We start from the raw sequence: 27,441 nt of genomic DNA on the forward strand, positions 1-27,441 counted from the left end.
ACAAGTTACTTCTGATCTATTATGAACAACCGGGACTGACAGATGTCAAGGACCATTTCTGACGTATAAGAGTTTTGAAGAAAAAAAGTACCATGAATGGGCTTAGGCAATAAACCTCAATCTTTTTTTTTTTTTCAGGGTGGGGGAGGGCATATTTCTGATTCATTTCTGAATCTAAAATGCCTAAATGTTTTCTTTGTTGGGTTCACTACTGTGTCCACAAAAACTCACATTTTTCTCAACTGTAACATATCCTATGCTGTATATCAGAGTAAATTTTCATCATTGAAATGCTATCCAAGAAATTAAGTTCTGAAAATGGTAAGATATTTGTAATAAACCTTAGAGTAAGGAAAGAAGCAAATTGTTTTTATCTGATTAGAAATCGTGTTTGAGTGAGAAACAATGAATTTCTGCCCCAAAATGATATATCTGAAATACCAAAATACAAATATTTCTCTATAAAAATGGGGTGCAAGAGGAATGATATGAAGCAAATCATAGTAAAAGAATGATTAAGATTTTATCAGAGAACAAATTATTCTACCTGTGTCTGAATCTCGTTCTTCATTTCTTGATGGGCTAATGGTAAAAGGAAGTTTACGTTTCATGGACGATTTCTCTTTCATCTCCTTGCCCACATCACTTCGGTCAATTTTTGGAGTTTTACTGTATGATGCAATCTTGTCTTTACTCTGTTAAAAATCAAATATGAATACAGTTATAACAATATTAGCTAAGCAAGACAGTATTTAAGAAATTTATGAAGAAAATTTTCAAATATATTCAAAAGTAGAGAGATATTACAAACCACTATCTTTAATGTATTCAAGAGCCAGTTTCAACAACTGTAACATTTTTTCTAACTTGTCACATATTCTACTACTTTTACTTAACAATATAATTTTAAAATAACAGTAAAACAAAAAATCTTGAATAAAACTCTGTAAGCATAATACACGTGTCACCATCAATGAACAAATATATAAATCCGAAAAAGTGATTCTGGATACAATAAAATATATTGTGTTTTGTTAATATCCTGTACCCACTCCAGGTGAATATCCTACCTTCATGGTCTACCGCCATTATCAAGTTCACACTTATTATAATTTTAATATCTGAATTGGTACTGTCCATCTAAACTGGGCTATAAGAACTCCTTTGTGAAAAACATGCCAGACACTAAGAACTAATAAGCCACATCACCTTAAAAGAACAATTCCCAAACTATCTATGATAATAAATGAGAGATGATACTTGTAGAGATTCTCAGAAGCAAGTTAGAAGTAGACTCAGATTGCAGAAGATACCAGCTTTCAACCCAAGAAAAGAAAATAAAGGAAGGAAAAGGGGAAAGAAGATAGTAAATAAAATAGTGTTTTTAGAGTGGAATTTATCAATAAAATCAAAAGGTGATTTTAAATGAGCAATAGAATAAGACTTCAGTGAGTCCAATCATGAAAATGAAAAAGAGAAATAATAAAGATTGGGATTGAGACCTACATACAATTCCAAAGGGGTTATGGAAATGTTACCAAAAAAAAAAAAATACAAAAAATACTGTATTCATTTTTATATCACTAAAATTTTAAGATTATTTTCTTAGAAAACACACATTACTAAAAGTTGACTCATGAGAGAAACAAAAAACCTGAATAGACCAATGATCATAGAAGACAATAAATCCATACCCAAAGATTTTAAGTTTACAAAAAGGTACTAGAGCCCAGAAGATTTTACAAGAGATTTAAAACAAGTTCAAGGAACAGATATTTCCCATTTCATGTAAATAATACTACAGCATAAAGGTATGATTAGAAGCTACCAATCAATCTTTAAGTCTAAAACATACCAAAAGATAGAAGTTATAAGCTAAATTCCTTATGAAATAAATGCAAAAGTAACTTATCTTAAATAAACTGTCAAATCAAATTTAGTGTCTTAAAACTTAGAATCAAGCAAGCTCACCCAAAGAAAACAATAATAATTATTAGAAATCTCTTTAAGACAACTCACCATATCAAAAAATTAAAGAAAAACCATATGATGATCTTAACAGGTGACAAAAGTAACATCTCAACAGAGTCTACAGTCATTTTTGATAAATATATTAACAAATCAGGAAGAGAATGTGATTTCCTTATATCTTAACTGATAAAGATTGCTGAAGAATAACAGCCTTATATTATTTACTTCTCAGTTGTAAAGTTAAATTCTCTTGAGCTGTTTTTCCACTTCTGCCAATGAAATCAAGCTTCACAGGCATGTATTTTGTTTATGAGGTTGTTTTAAAAACGTAGTTTTATTATTATTAAGGTATGGTGAAGCCAACAAATCAGGTGACTACTGTCACTGAAAAGGCAGTTTGTTACTCACAGTTCCCAAGGGAGGGCATGCTATACACCACATAGGGCCACAAAGGGTAGCACCACGGTGGGTCAGGAGGCATAGGGAGAGAAGGGAAATGTGGGCAAAAGCTTTTATTGTGGTTTCCTCAGGAAAGAAAAGGCAAGGCCTGGCTTGCAGCAGTTTCTGGGGTATGGGCACTGTTTCTCTTATTGTCTGGTACATGGCTCTCATGTAATTTATTAGGGCAGGGACAGTGGCCCAGAATGTGAGAGTTGGATACAGTTGGTGGTTGGGTTTGGACTCTGGATTGGTTTGCATATGAAATATATGGTCACAAGTGAGTTAAGATCTCTGGGAATTGGCCAGCCATGGGAACGGCAGTCTCCCCAATATCAGCAGGCCCCAATGTCAAAGCATCAGAAATAAAAAGGCATGATTAATACAAAAGTTAACCAACAAAATTCTAGAGACTTGCCTTAGAAATATTAAGTCTTTATTATTAATAAAAGAATCTAAGAAAAACACGAAGATGTCCCTTTTCCCTTGCACCTGTGTAAGTAAAGATACTGTACTGTGCCATAAAACAAGTTAAAAAAAATAATTTGATAACACGTTGAGTGGAAAATGTTCCCTAGAACATATTGATCATACTCTCCTCTGCAACAGGGTGATCAGGGTGCACATTTGCAACTGCTACCAACTAGTTCTGTTCGTTGTAAAATAAAATTGTCCTTGGAAGTGTTACCTGAACAAAGCGTTTTTGTGAGATTCTTCAACACTTTAAAAATTATTTTCAGATCTAGGGAAAGTAACTTTCAAAATAGTTATATCCAATTGTCCTGAAATTTCTGTATTACCAAATGATATAAATACAGTATCAATCCAGGAACAAATCACTGGCACATTCTTCTCCCATATCCATGACATAGAAAAGTCTAGGACTCTGTTAGATTATTTCAAAATATTTTAAATCTTTTTCATTTATATTACTGTTATTCTTTCAATAACCTACAACAGTTACCATACACAGTAATAAAAATATCAATGTATCATTTGGGGTCTACTATACATCAATAAATCAGTAACAGCAAAACATCAATGGCAAAACAAGAATGACTTTCTATCACTGCTACTGCTAGACAATGTACTGGTAGCCTTTACCAAATCAGTTAAGATAGAAAAAAGAAAAGGTAAAAATTTACTCAGAAAAAAATATGTACATAGAAAATTCTTGAAGGATATAACCCAAAATGTTGATAGTTATCTGTGGGTAACAGCACTACTAATGTGTGGGGAGACAGTTCCCCATGGGTCTCTTGCATATCTGCACCTCTTACACGCAGAAGCACTAACTCCCTTTTTTGGGACTATCTTTTCAAGAATATCTATATGGAGAACGGCATTGGAAGATATGATCTCCTCCTGGAGCAAAGAGCAGATCCGTTTACTATTCCATATAATAAACAGTTTCTCCCTTTGGGGCAAAGTTCTGATAGACTTACTGTCCATTACAAAATATTTGGGGTTCTTCTCCCGTACTGCAACCCCCTTTTATGTGTAGCTGTCACCTGGCTCTCTTTGTATCCCCTTGTGAGAAATAGGGCTCAGGTTACAGGCACAAATGCTGACAGATCACTACTACTATTGCCTATGAGAAATAAACTTTCCTTTCTATTCCACTCAAGAGTTTCACATCTGCTGCCAGCATCCATGAAACAGATTAGCTTGCAGGTAGGGTAGGGTACAATCTCAGATTGTTGATGGTTTTTTTATAAGGCAATTTGTTTTCATTAGTCTTCTATGTATTTTCTAATTTTTCTATAACCAACATGTATTACATTACTTGAATGGTAAAATAAAAATTTCTCTATATCACTAGGCTATGGAATAATGAAAGTCTGAATTATATTGATGGAAAGGATAAGACAGCTACTTAGAAAGTTAAATGATTCACACCTACTCCCACACACTTCATGAATTTAACCTAGATTTTAGATTTTCATAGAAGATTTTATCAAAGATTTTGATCTACAAATCGTAAATACTAATTTATAGCTGAAACAGAAAAATTTCTAAAAACTAAAATCAATGGGAAAAAATCCCACATATTAGTGAAAGGATAAACTATATGAAGAATTATGAGTAGACATTTTTGATGAACCCCTATTATATATTTAATGAGATAATGAAAGCATTTTATATTAAAAGTATATTGCTAGAGAATGTTATTATTTAAAATTATGCTCTATTTAATACATTTAAGAAATTAAATTTTGGTTCAGGTTATTTTATCTAGGATCTCATAATGGCAATAGTTTGTGTCCTATTAAACTGTAAACAAGGTCTCTATTAGAACAGCTGTATACTCATTTCTAAATTATATGGAAGAAAAAACTCAGAAGAAGCTTGAGGCTGGCTTTAGGGCCACTCACTCACTAAAGAAAAGACAAACAAAAGAATATGCTTTGCAAATATACAGTTGACTAATATGATTGTGCTTCCTCTCCTACCCTCCCTTCTAACCTCATTTTGTTGTAAGCAGCAGCAGTTAACATGGTCTATAAGCAGGAAATTATAGCCCTTCCTCTTCTTAAGGTACAAATAAGCAGTCAAATATCTATTTAAAACTGAATAACATTACTTTAAAAATTTTTTTAATGTTTATTTATTTTTGAGAGAGAGAGAGTGAGAAGGGGAGGGGTAAAGAGAGAGGGAGACACAGAATCTGAAGCAGGCTCCAGGCTCTGAGCTGTCAGCACAGAACCCCATGAGGGCCTCCAACCCACACGAGATCATGACCTGAGCTGAAGTTGGATGCTTAACTGACTGAGGCACTTAGGCACCCCAGAAAATTACTTTTAACAACAGCTTTCAATGTCAAGTTGCTCAGAAATCCTGTAAAACATGGCAGTAAGCACCATGTGCATTGCCTCAGAAGAGTTTCTGACCCTTACCCAAACAAAATAAGTATGTGATCTTGAAAAAGTACTGAATGATTGAACAGAGACTGAGAACAGTTAAATATATCACTCTGGGTAAGCCAAAAGTTCATAAAGGAAATATATAATATTCTGTATTTATTCTTCCTATGATATAAATCTAATGATTTTTTAAAAATGTTTATCTAGCTTTGAGAGAAGAGTGCGAGGGGCAGAAAGAGAGGGAGAGAGAGAGAGAATCCCAAGCAGGCTTGGAGCTATCAGCACAGAGCCCAATGTGGGGCTCGAACCCATGAACCGTGAGATCATGACCTGAGCTGAAATCAAGAGTCAGACACTTAACCGAATGAACCACCCAGACTCCCCTGTATAAATCTAATGATTAAGAAGTATTCTTAATTTACCAAAGCAATGTTTTTAATAGAAATGTTAGTGAAAAATGTCTGCTTTTTGCTGTTGTTTCTACATTTTTATGAGGCCAATGCTCTGCCACTACTGTATATTTACTGGCAGCTTTCAAAAGATACATACGAAGTATCCAGGAAGAAAGAAGTTTTAACAAGCTGACATCAAGCAGCCCAAATATAATTTCACAAATGCAACCTTCACTATATTCAAACATTTAGAAATGAAAGCTCTAATTCTCTCCTCAAATCTAGCACTGTATTCTGTCCCTACAATTCTACTGAAATTACTTTTACCACACAAAGACATTGTAAGGTATCCCAGCTGACAAAATCCAGTGGCCTCATTCTTCCTGTTCATCTCTGTGGCATTTGGCATATAGACCCCCTTAGCTACTCTTCTCTGTTTAATCTCTCCTGGTTCTCTCTGTCCTTGTTTCCCATCTCTCGATGATTCTGAAAGTATTTGAATTTCCCTAGGCATATTCTCCTTCCTTCTTGCTCTACTCTCTTTGGGTTCTATCTCCATAATGATAAGGTTAACCTTTTCAATGAATCCTCATTTCCAATGAGCTGTTTTGAGTTCTGAACTTTGATCTATCTCTAACTGTCTACCAATACTTCTTGTTGGATGTTCTGATGGCCAACTCAACAAGTACAAACCAAACATTCTTCTGAAAACAACAATTCTTCTATTTCCTAAATTCCTTCTCAAGGAATAGTTCAATCAAACTCAGGGTGGATCCAGATTACTTTTCCTACATACACAAGTTTAATTCATTCAACATCTTTTATGTCTGCCAAACTCTTTCCATCCCCATAGCCACTGCCCACACTGCCTTTTGTTTGGATTTTTTAAAAAACACTCTAACTGGTCTCTACTATGACCCTTTTGGCCCAATGGCTACAGGATAAATTCCAAGTTCCTTAGCAACACATCAGGCCATAATGAACTGGCCGCTGTCTAATGCTTACCTCCCACCCTCCATCCTCCACAGGCCACATCCTAACTTTATATGTATCTATTACTGTAACAGATTTAGGTCTTTTTTACATCTTGGACTGTCCTCTGTTCCTACTTTCCTGCTGGCCAAATACTTAGTCATCCTTGAGAATCCAGACTAAGTAACTTTTCTACTGTGACACCATTACTGACCCCTCTAGAATTGTTTGTTTCTCTCCTTTTTGTCCCATCATTATACACTCAATACTCTCATTAAAGTGCTTCTTACAGTGATAAAGAAATTCTTAAATTATGGTATCTGAGACCATCTCAGAAGATCTGCAAGGCCAGAAATATGCTCACAGTAACACTAAGGTGCCACCTGCACCTTTCTCATTCTCTCAAGAATATATACTGCAGCTCTCTAGACACTACATGACAAGTGATATCCAAATACACTGCATGTAGATGCAGATGAGAATTTGGTGGTCTTCTGTTAAGTCACACACTAAAGATACGTGCAAAACCAATGACACTCTTCTCACTAATAGTTTTTGTCTTGGAACATATAGTTATTTTCCATAAAAATATACTATGTGGGTAAACATACACATATGTATTTTTTAAACCAGTTAAAAAAAAATCTAAAGTTTTTCTCAGTTTCAATTTCTGATATTGTAAATATCAACAGATATACCCACATATAAAAAAGCTCTTTGGGATCTTTAGTTACACTGAAGGGGTCCTGAGAGCAAAACATTCAGACAAACAGGAAGAGTGTTAGAGTTTAGAGTCTTCATGAAGACTTAAATCACGGCTTAACCACTCACTGTTTTATTCCAAGTATCATAAAAGAATATATAACACAATAGGAATCCAATGTAAGATTTGTTAAATAAAAGGAATAGTAAAAATACTTTGCTTATGATTTGTCACATTTGGCAAACTAAAATATCATTTGGGGAAAGTCGTCTATGGAGGAATAAAGGTATTAGCAACTTACCTCCCCAAGAAACAACTATAAATCTAGACAAAATTGTCAAAAACAACCACCTTAAGGCTCCCAAAACTGAAAAAAAGCAAACAACAAATTGAGAAGCATTTTTTTTCCCCTCAAGAAAAATTGCTGAACTATGGACAAGAACAGTTGAGCGTCTTTGGCATTTTTGCCTGGGGAATGCTCTCACATTCCCTGGCTGATGCTTAGTTTGCATGAAGTGCTACCAGGGTGGGGCTGGCAAGAAAAGCAGCATCTCTGCTGCCAGAGTGTGTCAACTCGAATTGGCAAAGAAGGTGTAAAAAGCCTATCCAGATGCACTGTTTCTAAAAATAGTAAAGAGGGTAGGAAATGATTGGAGGGGGCAAAAAACATATATCTTATTAGCCTAAGGTTGTGATCCTGCTGCAGAAGAGCATCAAGCCGGTGAATAAGCAAGAAATTTAACAGGGAGATTACAGAAATGAGAGAGCCACAGGGTGTGCCAGATAAGACTGACACACATCCCTGGCTGAGAGGAGAAGATCAATGGGAAAGATCGGAGAAGGGCTAAGCTCTCCATGCATCTCTCACTGACAGGGAGATTGTGTGTACATGCAGAGGAAATCTGAGAGGGTTCATATCCTCTACATATCATTAGTTGACTGCACACAAGCACAGCAAGACCTAGGTGAGCCCAACAAAAAGTAAATGCCAGGACAGATTTCAAAAATGCCCTAACATTGAATGCACTCCCCAACACAGGCAAGTCTGCCTGTAGAAGGTGGAAATCTGACTGGCTCATGGTGTTTGAGTACAACTCCTGACCAATCAATGGCTGCTGACTAATTTATACAGACACAGGGGTACCTCTGTGGAAGCAAGACTAAAATATAAAAAGAAAAAAAATGGATACCAGTGGTTGTGACAAATACTGCAAACTCCTAACATTTTCCTCAAAAAAAACAAAAAAAAAAACAAAAAAAAAAACAAAAAAAAACAAACCCCAAAAAACAAAACAAACCAAACAAACAAAAAACCAACTTAGCAACAATTACAAGGTTCCGGTGGGAAATAATGAGCACCCACAACTGTAGAACTGCTACAGTATATGACCTAAATTGTCCAGTTTTCAATAAAAATTAAGACATACAAAAAAGCAAGGAAAAAAGTATTCAAGAGAAATTTCTCTGAGTAAGCCCATATACTAGATTTGAAAGTTATTATAAAGAAAGAAATAAAACAATGTTTAAAAATTTTAAGTATGACAATAATGACTTATCAAATAATACCAGTAAGGAAAAATCACAGAAAGAGCCAAATGGAAATAATGGATTTGAAAAGCAAAGTAACAGGGCGCCTAGGTGGCTCAGTCAGTTAAGTGTCCCCGACTTCAGCTCAGGTCATGATCTCTCGGTTTGGAGTTCACACCCTGCTTCGGGCTCTGTGCTTACAGCACAGAGCCTGGAGCCTGCTTCAGATTCTCTGTCTTGTTCTCTCTCTCTCCCCCTCCCCCACTCACATGCTCACAAAAAAAATGAAAGGCAAAATAACTACAAATATATTAGATACGTTCAACAGCAGATGTGAGATGGCAAAAATACACACACACACACACATATATATATATAGAAAATCAGTAAATTAAATATTACAAATTTCATGAAAACCTTAAATCTACAGATCCAAGAAACTCAACAAACTCCAAAAAGGATAAACACAAGGGAAAATCCTAAGCACATGACAGAGAGAAGCAGTGAAAAAAATTCATTGTGACAAAGGTACAAAACAATTAATAGCTGACTTCTTATCAGAAAGTTAAAGCAAGAAAGTAGTAGAGTGACATTCAATCTACTAAAAGAAAAAAAAGTCAAGAAATCTATATCCAACAACACTGCCCTTTGAAAATAAAGCAAGCAAACAGTCAACAAAAACCACATATTATATAACTCCATTTGTATGAAACATCCAGAATAGGCAATTCTATAGAGACAGAAAGGACTGGTGGCTGCCTAGGGCTGTGGGAGTTGGGGACAGAATGAGAAATGACTGATGGGTACATAATGTTTCTCTTTTGAATGAAAATGTTCTAAAATCAATAGTGGAGATGACTGCACAACTCTGTAAATATACTAAAAACTACTGAATTATATACACTTTAAATACGGTATGTGAATTATATTTCAACAATATTGTTTTTAAAATATGGAGAATCAAGATATTCCTCGATCAATGAAGACTTAAAGAATCATGGCTGAAGATCTTACAGTAAATGCTAAAATTCTTAGTTAAGAACATGACAACCAAACAGTAACTTGAGTCTATAAAAAGAAGAAATTAAGACGGACAAAACTGGCAAATTTATAGGTAAAAAAGAATTGTATGAATATGTATTTCTCCTCTTATTTTTTCAAAGATAAAATTATATAAAATTATAATAGTCTGTTATTGGATTGGTAACATGTTGATGAATCCATGTATAGATACATAGATACACGAAAAAAGTGGAGGAAATGGAGCTATACAGGAACAAAGTTGCTATATTTTACTGAATTAAGTCACTATTAATTTATAATACTTAGATGCACAGTATAAACAACAAATCAGCATCTTAAGATTACAATTTAAGAAACACAGTTTAAAAAATAATAAATTTAAATAGTATGTTAAAAAATATTTAAAATTAGGGGTGCCTGGGTGGCTCAGTTGGTTAAGTGTCCAACTTCTGCTGAGATTATGATCTCATGGTTCGTGGGTTTGAGCCCCACATCGGGCTCTGTGCTGATAGCTCGGAGCCTAAAGCCTGCTTCAAATTCTGTGTCTCCCTCTCTTGCTCTCTGCCCCTCCCCCACTTGAGTTCTGTCTCCTTCTCTCTCAAAAGTAAATATTAAAAAAAAACTTAAAAAGGGAGCACAGAAGGGAGAAAAACAAAAAAAATATGAAACATAAGAACACAGAACAAAATGGAAGATATAAGTCTAACCCTAGAAATAATTATGTTAAATGTAAATGGAGTAATCACTTTAATCAAAAGGCAAAGATTGCCAGGGCAATCAGGTACGAAAAAAAAAATCAAAGTACCCATACTGGAAAAGAAGTACAATTATCTTCATATGGAGTTGACATGATTCCACATGTAGAAAATCTTAAGGAATCCATAAACTTTTGGAACCAATAAATGAGTTCAGTAAGATCATGGAATAGAAAATCCCTACATACAAATCATTTATATTTATATATACTAGCAATGAAAAATCCAAAATGAAATTAACTACAATAGCATCCCAAAGAATAAAACACTAATAATTTAGCAAGAAGAGCTCAAGATTTGTACACTAAAAACTACAAAGTATTGCTGATGGAAACTGAAGATTTAAATAAACAGAGAGATATTCTCTAGTGATAAACTGGAAGACATACTGTTAGGATGTCAATACTATCCAAATGGATCTACTCAATAAAATCCCCATAAAAATCCCAGCAGGCTTTTTTGTAGAAAATTTCATAAACTTTAGATGGAAATGCAAAGTACCTTAAACAGTCAAATGGTTTTTGAAAAGAATAAAGTCTGGAAACTTAAAATTCCTGGTTTTGAAAGCAGATTTGGGGTTGCCTGGGGATGGTGTGGGAATAGGGACTGAATGCAATGGGCATGACGCTCTTTTAGCAATGATGTAAATGGTGTAAACTGGATTGTGATGATGGCTGCACAACTCTATAAATTTACTAAAAATCACTGGATCATACACTAAATGAGTGAAATTTAGGGTATATAAATTATACCTCAATAAAGCTATTAAAAACAGTATTTGTATACAATGTTCATCACAGCTCTATTCTTGTTTGCCAAAAACTGGAACCATTTCAGATGTTCTTCAACAACAACAAAAAAAGACTAAGGGGGAAGAAAAGACATAAAAAGGAAAAACAAAACAAAACAAAACACCAAAAAGAAAAATTAAAAAATAATGTGTAATGGGGCGCCTGGGTAGCTCAGTCGGTTAAGCGTCCGACTCTTGATTTCAGCTCAGGTCATGATCTCACGGTTTGTCAGATCAAGCCCCACATCAGGCTCTGCAATACAGTGCAGAGCCGGCTTGGGATTCTCTCTCTGCTCCTCTCCTACTGATGCATGTGCACACGTGCTCTCTCTCAAAATTAATAAATAAGCTTAAAAAAAGAGATACTGTGTAAAATTAACTACAGAAGAGACTAAGAACAGTGAGACCAGTTAGGAGACAACTGCAGAAGTCTAAATGAAGGTTCTGAGAGCCTAAATTAAATAGGAGTGAAGAAGGATAGATGTTAAAAGACAATCACAGGTCGTTGCCAATCACTAACAATAAACAACAAAAACTATTAACATTTACTGAGCATATATTATGTAACAAGCATTGCATTAGGCACCATACTGATGCCATTTCATTGTCACAGCAATTCTATAAAGTAGTCTTGTCTTCCAATACAGAGAGATACACTGAGGCTAGAAAAGTCATATAAATTTATCCAAGGCTAAAGACAAGGAAAATGGAACTGCTACTGTGTATGTGTTTTGATACTGGGGGTCAGGAAGTGGAGAAAGAAATGCCAAATGACTGTGATGTCTTGGATTTTTTTTTCACCCCCTCTCAATGATTATTTCGTAAGTAACTATGCCATATTAGTAAATGTGTTATCTCAGGGAATGAAAAACAATCTTATCCCAGGAATCCAATTTAATTTTAAAGGAATTAGATAAATGGTTTGGATTTAACTGGCATCCAACTGTTTTTATTTTATGGGTAATTACTAAAATTACCAATGGGGAGTTTTTCCCAGTTCCAAAAGAGTCAACCCATCTTTAAGATAATCATATACCTTTCTTCCATATGGTTTTTCTACCATATTGCTGTCACTGTCAGAATTTTCACTCTGAACTGGTTTTGTGAACCCAGATTTGGGCATCTTATAGCTGTTCAGCTAGCTTCTTCTTTTGTCAGTCTTCTCATCCTGGATCTGTAAAGAATGGACATAGGAGGGTTATTTGTATACATCTGCAGTAAAAACCTACTTAAAGGTATACACCACAGTTAATGTAATTTGTTATTCTCTGTCTTTGTAAGTCCTAGCCTAAAGTAAGGTTTCATTTAAGAATTTGAGCTTCTAAAGTTCTCTTGTTTAAGTCCATTCAATTTGTCACTGAAAAGAAGAAAAGAGAACTACTTTTATATTTTTTTCCACCTTCTCTAGACTAACACCTAATCTCCAGTTTTCCAGGTAACCACAAGCAGCAGAAGTGAAAGCAGTGGCAAAGGGTTTGTCATTTCAGCCTGTCTCTAAAGGTAGAAAGTTCTAACAGATTCTCTGGTAGTTCTGTATTGGTCTGGAATTTATTTCTGAAGACCCAACCAAGAATTGGATAGGTCTGGTTGGCAATTTTACCATTTTAGATTAACTTAAATGTATGAAACCGTTCCAAGTTAAAATTCTTGGAAGTGTTTATTTTCCTTCACGGAACTCCCAGACATCTCTAGACAGTCACTTTATCAATCTATTCATTGACTGAATTCCTACCATACTGTAATTATGTCATATATCACTTTCTTTCTAACTTGTTCAGTTTTCTGTCTCCTGCTCTGCAATAGGTCAAGGACCCTGATAGAAGCCTAAGCTTACATTTTAGAGCCCCCCCCCCCAAAAATTCCAAGCAGGGAGTTTTAAATATAAAAAGGGAAGTCATGGCACCTGAGTGGCTCAGTTGGTTAAGCGTTCGACTCCGGCTCAGGTCACGATCTCACGGTTCATGAGTTCGAGCCCCGCATCAGGCTCTGTGCTAACAGCTCAGAGCCTAAAGCCTGCTTTGGATTCTGTGTCTCCCTCTCTCTCTGCCCCTCCCTGCTCATACTCTGACTCTGTCTCTCTCTGTCTCTCAAAAATAAAGATTAGAAAAAATTAAAAAAAAAAAAAAGGGAAGTCATGAGACTAGACCAGCACTGCCATCTGATGACCTACGAGCTACATGTGGCTGCTGAAAGTTAAATTAACTAAAATTAAAGTAACTACTGTACAATACAGATACATTCCTATTATCACAGAGAGCTCTACTGTATACTACTGAGCTAAACTGAGGTTGCTGGCCAACAGAAGCAAGACTTGGACCACAACAATAAACAGAACAGACCAGCGTAATTTTTAGTTTTCATGCTATTAAATTTCCTATAGATGAATATTATAGGTCTAAGTAAAGCTACATTCTAGCATCTAAGTGAATTATTAAACAGAGTAAGATTAGTAAGATCTTCTGTGTTCTTCGAATTGTTCTATTGGTGATTTAAAATATTTGATTTCAATAGAAACAAAACCCAAAGTCACCTAAATGAACTGAGTTAGCTTGTAAATTATCAAAATTAGATTAAATTAATCCAAACATAGCCAAATCAGACTACATTCCAACAGAAAAAAACTGCCAGAGTTCAAATAGTTCAAATCTTTTATAGAGGGGGAAATAAACTTGAATAAGGAAACTTTTTTGATACTACACACCAGGCAGAGTTTACCTTGGGATCATGCAACTGTTTCAACTGATACCATATAAACAGAATCACTTAAACATAGCACTGTCCTCCAAACTAGCCCTGTGTAAAGCTTACAGTTAAAATTAGGAGTCATATATAAACAGAAGAATTCTGACTCAAAAGCAAAATGGATCTACATAATATCACCAGGCATTAGTCTAGGTGAGATTTATAAAGATAAAGCACTTTGTAGATCAAGCAAAGCACATTATTGGTGAATGAAGGAGTGTCATGAATATTTTTTTAAGAATATTTCAGATAGAAGGGCACCTGAGTGGCTCAGCTGGTTAATAAGCATCTGACTCTTTATTTTGGCTTAAGTCATGATCTCACAGTTCATGGGATCGGGCCCTGTGTCGGGCTCTGCGCTGACAGCATGGAGTCTGCTTGGGATTGTCTCTTTCCCTCTCTGCCCATCTCCTGCTCTCTTTCTCACTCTTCAAAATAAACAACTATTTTAAAAAACCATACACAGCAATAAAATATATTAATAGACTATATGTTAGGAAAAGCTTACATTATCTTTCAATAACCTTATTTGGAAAACTTCAGAATAAAAACCAAAATTAGATTCTAAAAATATTACTTCAATCAACTAATATTAAGCATTTAATACATGGTTCTGTGACCTCAATATATAATGTAAAGCCAGATCAACCAATACAATTATACACAGGATAATCAAAATCACACTAGGTAAATTAAAATGGAATATTTTAAAATATAAAAATAACCCAATAGAACCAGTAAAAGAAAAACTGAAGAATGAAAAACAGAAGGCACAAACAAAACAATGATAGACCTAATCCAAACATACCAATAATGATATGAAATGCAGATGGACTAAACACACCAATTTAAAAAAACTGTCAGATTGTATACCTGAAACTACTGTAACACTGCATGCGTTAACTATGCTGGAAATAAAGATACAAACAAACAAATAGGAAAACTGAAAAAGAAAAAAACAGACCATCAAACAGGGGGAAAATGACCATACTATGAGCTGTTAACAAGAAATTCATTCATATGTAATTCTATAGGTAGGTTAAAAAGTAAAAGAATGGAAAAAGATATGCCATGCAAACACTAATCAAAGGAACACTGGGAGTAACTACATTAATATCAGACAAAACAGTTCTCAAAGAACTTTACTTATTACACACTGATAAAAGGATCAGCTCACTAAATGTATATGCAATTACAACAGAGCTTCAAACTACAGGTAGCAAAAATTGATAAAACTGACAGGAGAAATAGACAAATTCATAATTATAGTTGTAGGCTTCAACTACTCTCAGTAAGACAGAAAATCAACAAGCATATATAAAAGAACTGAAAAACGCCATCAATTCAAATCAACTGGATCTAACTGACATTTGTATGAATATACATTCTTTTCAAGGGCACACGGAATTTTACTGACAGGCCATGTCATGAGTCAAAAACAAACATTAATAAATTTAAAGTAATTAAAATCATATAAATGTTGTTTTCACATTATGAAGAAATTAAACCAGAATCAAATATAGAAAGATAACAGGAATATATCCAAATTTAAAAATAAAGAAGAATCAGTAAGACTAAAAACTGGTTCTTTAAAAATAAATACATAAAAAAATTTTAAAAATTTGCCAGCTCTGGTAAGACAAATTAGATATAAGAGAGAAGACCTACCAAAATCAGCAATAAAAGGAGAGCATCCCTACAGATCCTACAAACACATGAAGGGGTAATAAGGGAATATTATCAACAACTTTACACAAATAAATTCAACAAATTAAGTGAAACAAACTTCTTGAAAGGCACAAACTACCATAGCTCACTGAAGGAAGCAATCTCAGTGGCTCAATATTTATTAAAGAAATTGATTTCATATTTAAAAACAAAGAAGACTCTAAGCCCAGGTGACTTCAGTGGTGAATTTCACAGAACATGTAAAGAAGAAATAATGCTAATTCTACATACCCTCTCCTGAAGAATTAAAGAAGCAGGAACATATTTTATAAGGCAGGTCATCAATATCTTGGTACAAAAGTCAGAGTAAGTCTTTTATAAGAAAACTACAGATCCATATAATATCTCATGATCACATGCCAAAAAAAATCCTCAATAAAAATACTAGCAAATTAAACCCAACTATATGTAAAAAGGACAATCCATCATGACCAACTGGGATTTATCCTAGTAATTCAAAGTCAGCTTAATGTGTGAGAATCAATCTGTGCAATTCACCGTATTAACAGACTAAAAGCCAACTGATAGTCTCAACAGATACAGAAAAAGCATTTGATAAAACTTCATACTCATCAATGGCAAACAACTCCCAGTAATAGAACAGAACTCGAATGCTTTGTCTCCTAAGATCAACAGGGAGGAAAGAATGTGCACTCTCATCACACCTCATTATCTTTCCCCCACTGGCTTTACTGAGATATAACTGACAAAAACTATTTATATTTAAGGTGTACAATGTGGTAATTTGATATATATACTGTGAAATGATTACCACAACCAAGCTAATTAAAACATCTATCACGACACCTAATTTTATCTGTGTGTGTGCTGTAAGAACACTTAAGATCTGTATTCTTGGTAAATTTCAAGTATACATTATTATGAACTAGTCACCATGCTATACATCTCCCCATTTCCCCCAGTCCTCAGCTCCTAGCAACCACCATTCTACTCTCTGTTTCCATGAGTTCATTTTTAGATTACACATATAAGTGAGATCATACAATATCTATCCGTGTCTGGCTTATGTCACTTAGCATAATGTCCTTTAAATTTATCCATGTTGACACAAATGGGAGGATTTCCTTTTTTTAATGATTGAATAATATTCCATTGTAAATATGAAGATTGCATCTTCTTTACCCATTTATCCATCAACAGACACTAAGGTTGATTCTATACTTGGCTATCGTGACTAATGCTGCAACACACACATCGGACTACAGATACCACTTTGAGACACTGATTTCATTTCCTTTAGATATATACCTAAAAGTGGGATTGCTGGATCAGACAGCAGTTCTATTTTTAATTTTCTGAGGAACCTCCATGCTGTTTTCCATAGTGGCTGCACCAATTTACATTCCCAAGAGTGTACAAGGGACCTTTTCCACCATACTGTCACCAACACTTGCTATCTCTTGCTTTTTTGTTAACAGCCATCCTAACAGGTGTGAGGTGAGATCTCATCATGGCTTTGATGTGCAGTTCCCTAATGATTAGTGATGTTGAGCACCTTTACATATACTTGGCCATTCGTAGGTCTTCTTTGGAAAAATGTTCAGGTCCTTTGCCCATTTTTAAATTGAGTTTGTTAGCTACTGAGTTGTAGGAGTTCCTTATATATTTTGGATATTATTCCCTTACCAGATGTATGGCTTGCATGTATTTTCTCCCATTCTACAGGCTGCCTTTTCATTGCTACCTTTGCTGTGCAAAAGGCTTTTAGTTTGATGTAGTCCTACTTGATGATTAAAAAAAAAACCAAAAAAGCTCCTGGAGTGCTTATCAAAATACAGATTTAGTAGGTTTGAAATGGAGCCAGGAATTTGTACTTTTAACAAGTATCCCAGTGGTTCTTCATCATTAGGAAAGTTAAAAAACCAACTTAAATTAGTATTTGAACTGATATTATAAAAAAATCTCATTAGAAAATGATTCGCTCCGTTTAAGACAGGAGATTTCTCGATCATATTAAACCATATATATACATGACATGCATGCATGCAGATGTGTGAAGTACCATCTTCATTTAAAAATTCACTACATCAGGCAGCCTGAGAGTCTCATTACAAAATTTTAACTGTCATTTCCTTTTTTCACAGGATAACTCTTCATGAGATTCATGAGAGTATTTTAACTTACAAGATTGATCCTAAAGAGCATTCAAACACTGGTATCATATGTATTTTGTTCTACTGATTATTACTTATGCCATAAATGCTCCATAGCTTTCTTTTCTTTGATCTGTTTCCATTTTTCTGGGAAGTATGGGCAGCAACTATTAGTTTCTTCTCATCTTTAACACTGGCTTCTCTGGAAGTTTACTTTTCTCTCCCATTCTAGATAGAAAATTTATTGCTTTGTCAGTTACTGCCCTCTGTAGATTTTTTTTTTTTTTTTAAAGAGAGCAACTATGTGTACACATGAATGGGGGAGAGGGGCAGAGGGAGAACCTTAAGTAGGTTCCACACGAAGCACAACCCTGGAATCATGACCTAAACCAAAATCAAGAGTCAGAAGCTTAACTGACTGAGCCACCCAAGTGCCCCTAGATTTTTCAGTTTAAAATAGTCGTAATGGAAGCTTGCAAACCACAGTTTATATTCTTTTAGATTATAAGTAGGAAATGACCTAAGTTTTACATAATCCTTTACATTTAAGTAGAACTTTAAACAGTATTTTCCAAACTGGATTTTTCAAAGCCTCCTTCACTGGGATCTCTAAAACCTGCTTTTGATGCTGGGGTGGGAGTAGGGATCACATAACTGGAAGAAAACTATTGTATTTTAAATCTCTTGACATGTGTAAGGTGATAAAAAAAGATCCTACCATCCATCCACCTTACCTAATCCTTCTTCCTAGTAGAAAAAGTATTCTATAAGCAAACTTTCTTGGATTATATGTGCATTTGCTTTAGCAAAAGGAATCTGACCAACTCATTTTTGGGGACACAATGCACAATTCATTCTGGGGGGGACACATGCATACATATCTAAAACATCCAGTTATTGGAAATTTTCAAAACTTGCTGACAAAAATGAGTATCACTACCCAAAATGTAAAGTTTAACCAAGCAACTGTAACTAATTTAATAAGTAGCAACGTGAGTAAACTAATGCTAAGTTATAATTTAATAACAAGAACAGCAGATTGAAACAACACAGCTAACTCCAGACAAGAACAGTGATACATACAAGCATTCTCCTTTTTTTTTTTTTTTTTTAATTTAAATCCAAGCTAGTTAACATATAGTGTAATAATGGTTTCAGGAGAATATAGTGATTCATTACTTACATGTAACACCCAACAAGTGCCCTGCTTAATGCCCATTACCCATTTAGTCTATCCCCCCACCCAATGACCCCTCCAGCAACTTTCAGTTTGTTCTCTGTATTTAAGATGGATAACCACCCTTCTTGAAAGTGGAGGTAACTGCAGTGATGCCAAGTCTTGCTGGACAGATGTCTTAGTATAACAAAACTGATTCTTCAGGAAATATTAGTAAGTTGCTCTTTTTTATGACTTACTCTTCATCCTAAGGCTAATAATTTGGAGAAAACTTTATCTTCCTATCACAGGATACAAAATCGCTCATAGGAAGAGGCCAAACTTTGTGGAGAAAATGCTTTGAAAAAGTAATCAAGAAGGAACTAAACCTTGGGACCAATCTGTAGGGAAAAGCTATTCAACATGACAACAGAAGGGAGGGTTAAGGAAAAAATTCAAGAAGACAAGACTCTGGTAGACTATATGCAAGAAAGGGACAAGAGGAAAAAACACCTCCAGTTGGCAGTATGGCTAGAAGAGAACTTTGGAGACAGGAGTAGATAACAGAATTTGTAAAGTTGTTATGCTATGGACATAAAGATTACATAAAGTGTGAGTGCAGCTGCTCTGGAAAACAGTGTGGAGGTTCCTCAAAGAATTAAAAATAGATCTACCCTATGACCCAGCAATAGCACTGCTAGGAATTTACCCAAAGGATACAGGAGTGCTGATGCATAGGGGAACTTGTACCCCAATGTTTATAGCAGCACTCTCAACAATAACCAAATTATGGAAAGAGCCTAAATGTCCATCAACTGATGAATGGATAAAGAAATTGTGGTTTATATATATAATGGAATACTACTTGGCAATGAGAAAGACTGAAATCTGGCCTTTTGTAGCAACGTGGATGGAACTGGAGAGTGTTATGCTAAGTGAAATAAGTCATACAGAGAAAGACAGATACCATATGGTTTCACTGTTATGTGGATCCTGAGAAACTTAACAGAAGACCATGGGGGAGGGGAAGGAAAAAAATAAAAAGGTTAGAGAGGGAGGGAGCCAAAACATAAGAGACTCTTAAAAACTGAGAACAAACTGAGGGTTGGGGGGGGGGGTGGGTGATGGGTATTGAGGAGGGCAACAGTTGGGATGAGCACTGGGTGTTGTATGGAAACCAATGTGACAATAAATTTCATATTTAAAAAAATAAATAAAATAAAATGCAAAAAAAAAAAGAAGAAAAAAAAAAAAAAAGAAAATCTCCAGAAGTGTTCCTCCAAAGAACTCAAGAATCAAAGAAAATTCTGTACTTTGAGATCAATTCATAGTTTTTTAGCATTCAGTGAGCACTGGACCCTTGAAATCAATGGTTTAAACATTTTTTTTTTTCTGCTAGTAACTGTATCTTCCAACTAGAAGTCTGACTTAAAAATCTTTCATAGGGGTTTCATAAAACACCAGAGGGTATCAAAGTCTGTCAGCAAATCTTTCCCAATTATCAGATATGCTTAATTTTACTACTACAGCTCCATTACCTACTTGGCAATTAGTTTTCATCCTTAAAGAGTACACTTTTACCAAGGTATGGGTGGCAGGAAGAAGGGAAGCATTCCTCTAAGTGGGGTAAGATAAGCAGAAGTATTAAAAAGAAAAATAAAAAGTCAGGGGGAAAAAACACTCAAGAGAAAATAAACAGAACAAAGTACTGAAACCAAAACTTAGTAATGGATGAACACAAACTACACAGATTAAAAGTTAACTGAAATCTAAACACAGATGCAACAAGCTGACATTTTATAAAATGGTTTCTTTCCCTCATTTCAACCCTGCTTAAAATGACTTTTAAATTAAAGACAATCAAATGTGTTGGCATTTGTTTTTAGCTTTGATGAGATGCTCTTTGATTCACATTACTGCTTCTAGAACATTTCAATTTACTCAAAATATGCTGTTCTTTTAGGCTCATGCCACCCGGTAATTCAAACTTGCCTGACTACCAGAATGCTTTTTTTTTTTTTTTTTTAAAGATACAGATGCCTAGCTTTATCTTTAGAACTACTGAATCAGAATATCTTAGAGGGGAGATAAATACCACTTTATAAAAAGCTTCCTTTAGTGGCTGCAAGGGGCTAGGGAAAGAGGGAAACAGGGAGTGACTGCTTAATTGGTATATGGTTTATTTTTGGGTAATTAAAAATGCTCTAGAGTTAGATAATCGTGATGGTTGCACAACATTGTGAATATACCTAAAACTATTGAATTGTACACTTTAAAATGGTTAACATGGTGAATTATATGTGGTCCCTGGTGGTATAAGTTAACAATTCTGAAGCCACCATACAGTTGAGCCTCGAACAACATGGGTTTGAACTGCGCAGGTCCACTTACATGCAGATGTTTTCAATAGATATATAGTATATATATAGTACATATAGCATTAGGTATCTCCTGTATGCATAAAATATGTAGATACTAATATATTTTACCATTTACTACCATAAATGGTAGTAACTGTGCATGGTTTGAACTGTGCAGGTCCACTTATATGCAGATTTAAAAAAATATATGTATATATACACACACTATATATATATAGTATTAGATATCTCCTATATGCATAAAATATGCAGATACTAGTAAATTTTACCATTTACTACCATTTGCAGTCAAGAAAAATGAAAACAAATGTAAAGATATAGTATTTAATACCTACATAAAATGAACTGTAGCACATATATCTTTTACGAGTGTAATAATTTCACAGCCACATCCTGTTGCTACCACAGTGGGCTCATGCTGCAAGTATCCACTTAAAATGCTGTGTCACACTAACCATCTATATATGAATTGCACATTGCAGTAAAAAATGCTCTCGCGGTTCTATTAGTTGTTACATTTTTAAGCAGTTAAAAGTGATGTGTGGATTTTCAACTGTGCATGGAGTCAGCACCCTTAGCCTCTGCATGTTGTTCAAGAGCCAAGTGATGATGTATTCTGGAAATGAACACTTGAGTAAATGCACAGTGAATGGTAGGAGCCATGGTTCTCACTGCTGGAGTGGGAGATTGCAGAAAGGCAAGTAAGGAGAAGAATGGAATGTGGTAATGAATTATTGTTTGAGAGAATGTGAACTCATGTTTAGTTTAATGTAGACACAGATGGTTTCCTACGGTAGTATTTATAGATATGCATATGGAGAATTAGTTTACACACACAGATTTCCTTCTCATGTCAGCTAGCAAGCCCAGAAGCAACAACAAACACTCCAGTAGCAATGAGAACACCTAACACTAAGAGCTTGGTTACTAGTACCTTACTCCAATAAAAGAAACCAGGGCTTAGAAAAAAAGCTGACTCTGAGGCTGAGATAGTAAATATACAAGATGAGTTTGGAGACTCTTACATTGCTATGAAAAAGTGCTCACAATTGCAAAAAGTGTACATAAATACATAAACTGAACAATGGGAATGTGTCAAAAGGATACAGGTGTCAACTGAAAGAGGTCCCAACTGGCAAAGTCAGAACACTTTCAGCAACAGAAAAAATAAGTAAAGTAGTCCTGGGTTATAACCCAAGGTATAAACATCTGTGTCCATCCTGATATAAGTGACTGAACAAATTAAAAAATGGGAGAGAACACACAAATTTGCCACAAAGAATTCCAGGTAGTTTATACAGATATTCTGTTCTCAAGTGTGGGCTGCACAGAGTGACTTCCTACCAAAGAATATGGTACAAAAAGAGGGAAAAAAGAGTAACTTGAAAAACGAAATACTATCTCAGCAAAGTGATCAAAGTTAGCATCAACAGTGAGAAGTCATGTTGATAGTATGTATCCTTGATGAGATAGAATGAAAATGGCATTTTACCTCTGTGATCTTCCTTCCAAAAACACATAACCCTAGTCTAATCACAAGAAAAACATAAGACAAATTCTAATAGTGGGGCACCCTACAAAAATGCCTGACCGGTACTCCTTAAAATGGCCAAGAGCATGAAAACAAGGGAAGTCTGAGACCACCACAGCCAACAGGAGCTTAAGACAACATGATGTTTAAATGTAATGTGGCATCCTGGATGGGATTCTTGGAACAGAAAAATGACATGAGGTAAAAAAAAAATATAGAAATGTGAATAAAGTATGGATTTTAGTTAATAATTATTAATGTCAATAATAGCATTATTGGTGTATCAATTATGACAACTCTACCATGGTAGGTAATGTAAAACACTAATAATAGAGAAAAATGGTGTGAGGTATATACACAAGATTATATAGGAACCCTGTGCTGTCTTTGTAATTTTACTGTAAATCTAAAACTATTCTGAAGTATTTAAAAAAAAAAAAAAGTTCCCCAGGTATTTTAACGGTGTGGGAGTCATTAAACAATATTCTCTCTACCCTTTTCACTGCAAGCACCTACATACCTCCCAGTCACTTCACCTCATATTGAGTTTTATCACTTACAGCCTTAATCTTTACCTCATATCCCTCCGCCATCATGGTTTTCTTCAAAGTTCATGTCTATACCCCATCTCCTACTCTGATCCCTTAGATCTTGGACTCCTCACTATCAAAAACTTTTTCACCCCACTTTAGCCACTATTTCTCCATTTTTTTCTCTTCAGAATTTTGTTAGTATCCTTCGCAATTTTTCTACTGTGGTACTTTTTCTATTGTTTGGTAAAAGAAGAAAAATGATGCTGTCATTTTTGTTGCGCGCGCGCACGCACACACACACACACACACACACACACACACACACACAGGCACATCTCAGAGATGTTATGGGTTTGGTTCCAGACTACTGCAATAAAGTGAAAATCATAATGAAATGAGTTTTTGGTTTTCCAGTGCACGTGAAATTTATGTTTACACTATACTGTGGCCTATTAAGTTTAAAAAAATGGATATACCTTAACTAGAAAATACTTTATTGCTAAAAACTGCTAACCATATTCTGAGCTTTGTGTTGTAATCAGTGATCACAGATCACTATGACAAATATAATAATGCAAATGGCTGATATATGGCAAGAATTACCAGAATGTGACACAAAGACACAAAGTGAACAAATGCTGTTGAAAAAATGGCAATGCCAGGCTTGCTTGATGCAGGATTGCCACAACATTTAATTTGTAAAAAAAAAAAAAAAAAAAAAAAATCAGTGTCTGTAAAGCGCAATAAAGCAAAGTACAAATAAAATGAAGTACACCTATGTATATATATTCAATTATATGTAATTTAAACTGTAGTTTAATTATAATAATTATAATTATGTATATATAATTACACATAATTTAAATTATATATAAAATTTAGCCTGTAGTTAAATATACCTAATATAGAATTTACCTTACTTTAACCATTCTTTTATTGAGGTATAACTGACATGTAACACTACATTAGTTTCAAGTGTAAAATGTAATGATTTGAGATTTGTAAATATTGTGAAATGATCACAATAAGTCTAGTTAACATCTGTCACTGCACATTACAAATTTTTTACCTCATAATGAGAACTTAAAAACAATTTTTTTTAATGCTTTTATTTTTGAGAGAGAGGGGGAGAGAGACAGAGGGCGAGTGGGGGAGAGGCAGGCAGAGAGGGAGACACAGAATCCAAACAGGCCTCAGACTCTGAGCTGTCAGCATAGAGCTGGATGCCGGGCTCAAACCACGAACCATGAGATCATGACCTGAGCCAAAACCGGACGCTTAACTGACTGAGCCATCCAGGCGCCCCTTATGAGAACTTTTAAGATTTATTTAGTGACTTTCAAATATGCAATACAGTATTAACTATGCCGTACATTACATCTTTTTGACTTTTATTTCCTGGGTGTTTTTTTTAATCTTTTGACCCTCTTCACCTCTCTCTCCCACTGATTACCCTCCACCTCTAGCAACCACTAATCTGTTCTCTGTATCTATGAACTTGGTTTTGTTGTTGCTGCTGCTGCTGTTGTTTTTTAGATCTCAAATAAAAGAGATCATATGGTACTTTTTGTCTGACTTATTTCACTTAACACAACTGCCCTCATGGGGTACCCATGTTGTCGCAAATGACAAGATTTCATTCTTTTTTATTGCTGAATGATACTGTGTGTGTACATGTGCACACGTGTGTGTGTGTATCGTAGGGGCTTAGGTAAGGCCACCCAAAATCTACCACAATGGCATATCAATTATTTTGAATTGAAGTTACCTGGAAAACAGCCAATGCAAGGGCATTTAGACACTCTTTTCTCCCCCTGAGCACAGGAAATTTATCTCTCACACAAAAAGCACCTTCCGTGTACTAAGAAGCAAAACGGCATCCTTATCACCAGAGACAGGGAATTTAATGCTGAGACAGCTGTAGAAACAAACCTTGTTCCTTTTTACTAATGTCCTACCTCAGCCCAAATTTCTCTTGGAATTCCTAATTAAAACTCCCAAATGTATTTTCTCCACCCTCTCAATTCCTCACAAATTTATTGTCTTTGTCTAAAAAGTATAAAAACTGCCTGACTTGGTCATTTCTTATATCTCATTTCATTTTGGGGCCCCCATGAGCACATAATAAAACTTTAGTTTTTTTCTTCTGTTAATCTGTTTCACGTAAATTTAATTCTTACTCCAGCTACAAGACCTTAGGTGTAAAGGAAGAATTTTTCCTTTTCTACAGTATATACCATAATTTCTTTATCCATTCATCAATGAACATTCCATATATTGGCTATTATAAATAATGCTACAGCAAACATGAAGGTGCATATATCTTTCTAAGTGTTTTGTTTTCTTTGCATAAAGTAGAACTGTTTGATCATGTAATAGTTCTTTTAATTTCCTGAGGAACCTTCATACTATTTTCCACAGCAACTGTACCAATTTATAGTCCCACCAACAGTGCATGAAAAAGGTTCCCTGTTCTCCACATCCGCACCAATACTTATTTCTCATCTTTCTGGTAACAGCCATCTTAACAGGTGTGAACAGGTATCTCATTATGGATTTCATTTGTATTTCCCTAATGATTAATGATGTTGAACATCCTTTCATGTACTGCTGACAACCTGTAAGTCTTCTTTGGAAAAATGTGTATACAGATCTTATCATTTTTCAATTTTTTTATGTTTATTTATTTTCAAGATAGCGTCAGTGGGGGGAGGGGCAGAGAGAGAGGGGGACAGAGGATCTGAAGTGGGCTCTGCACTGACAGCAGTGCTCGATGTAGGGTTCAAGCTCATGAACCATGAGATCATGACCTGAGCTGAAGTCAGATGCTCAACCAACTAAGCCACCCATGCACCCCAAGATCTTCTTCCCATTATTTTTTTTATTTTAGAGAAAGAGCACATGCGCAAGCAGGGTGAGGGGCAGAGGGCAAGAGAGAATCTTAAGCAGGGCTCAATCCCACAATCCTGGGATCATGACCTGAGATGAAATCAAGAGTTGGTTGCTCAACAGATTGAGCCACCCAGGTGCCCCTCTTCTTACCATTTTTAAATTGGATGTCTTTCTTTTTTGCTAGAGTTGTAGGAGTTCTTTAGATTTTTTAGGTATCAGCCCCATCAGATAAATGATTTACAAATATTTTCTCCAATTCAGTAGGTTGCCTCTTCACTTTGTTGATGGTTTCCTTTGCTGTGCAGAAGCTTTTTAATTTGATGGAGTCTCAATTATTTCTTTGCTTTTGTTGCTTTCATTTTTGGTGTCAGATTGAAAAAAATCATTGCCAAGACCTATGTCAAGGAACTTAACACCTATGTTTTCTTCTAGTTTTATGGTTTCATGACTAATTTTGATTGGATTTTTGTGCATGAGATAGTCCAGTTTTCCCATTACCATTTATTGAAGACACTATCCTTTCTCCATGTATATTGTTGCTTCCTCTGTTGTAGATTAACTGACCATGTAAGTATGGGTTTATTTCTGGGTTCTCTATTCTGCTACAGTAACCTCTCTGCCTCTTTGTATGCCAACAATATACTGTTTTTAATTACTACAGCTTTGTAATATAGTTTGAAATCAGGGAGCATAATGCCTCCAGCTTTGTTCCTCCCGAAGACTACTTTGGCTATTAAGGTCTTTTGTGGTTTCATAGAAATTTCATTTGTTCTATTTCTGTGAAAAATGGCACTGGAATTTTGATAGGATTGCACTGAATCTGTAGCCTGCTTTGGATAATATGGACATTTTTAACAATACTGATTCCTCTAATCTATCAGCACAAAATCTCTCTCCATTTGTGTTATCTTCAACTGCTTTCATTAATG

The 27,441-nt window shown here is 35.1% G+C and overlaps 1 protein-coding gene across 1 annotated transcript in view; it reads right to left on the reverse strand.

Moving 5' to 3' along the window:
- ANKRD12 (ankyrin repeat domain 12) overlaps positions 1 to 27,441 on the reverse strand; it is a 126,749-nt gene that overhangs the window by 79,527 nt on the left and 19,781 nt on the right. Inside the window, 2 exon segments of the mRNA XM_042961950.1 lie at positions 548 to 695; positions 12,472 to 12,609. Of these exon segments, the coding sequence (XP_042817884.1) occupies positions 548 to 695; positions 12,472 to 12,558 (235 nt within the window). The 5' untranslated portion in view covers positions 12,559 to 12,609.

This window comes from Panthera tigris, chromosome D3, assembly GCF_018350195.1.
Source record: "Panthera tigris isolate Pti1 chromosome D3, P.tigris_Pti1_mat1.1, whole genome shotgun sequence".
NCBI lineage: Eukaryota > Metazoa > Chordata > Mammalia > Carnivora > Felidae > Panthera > Panthera tigris.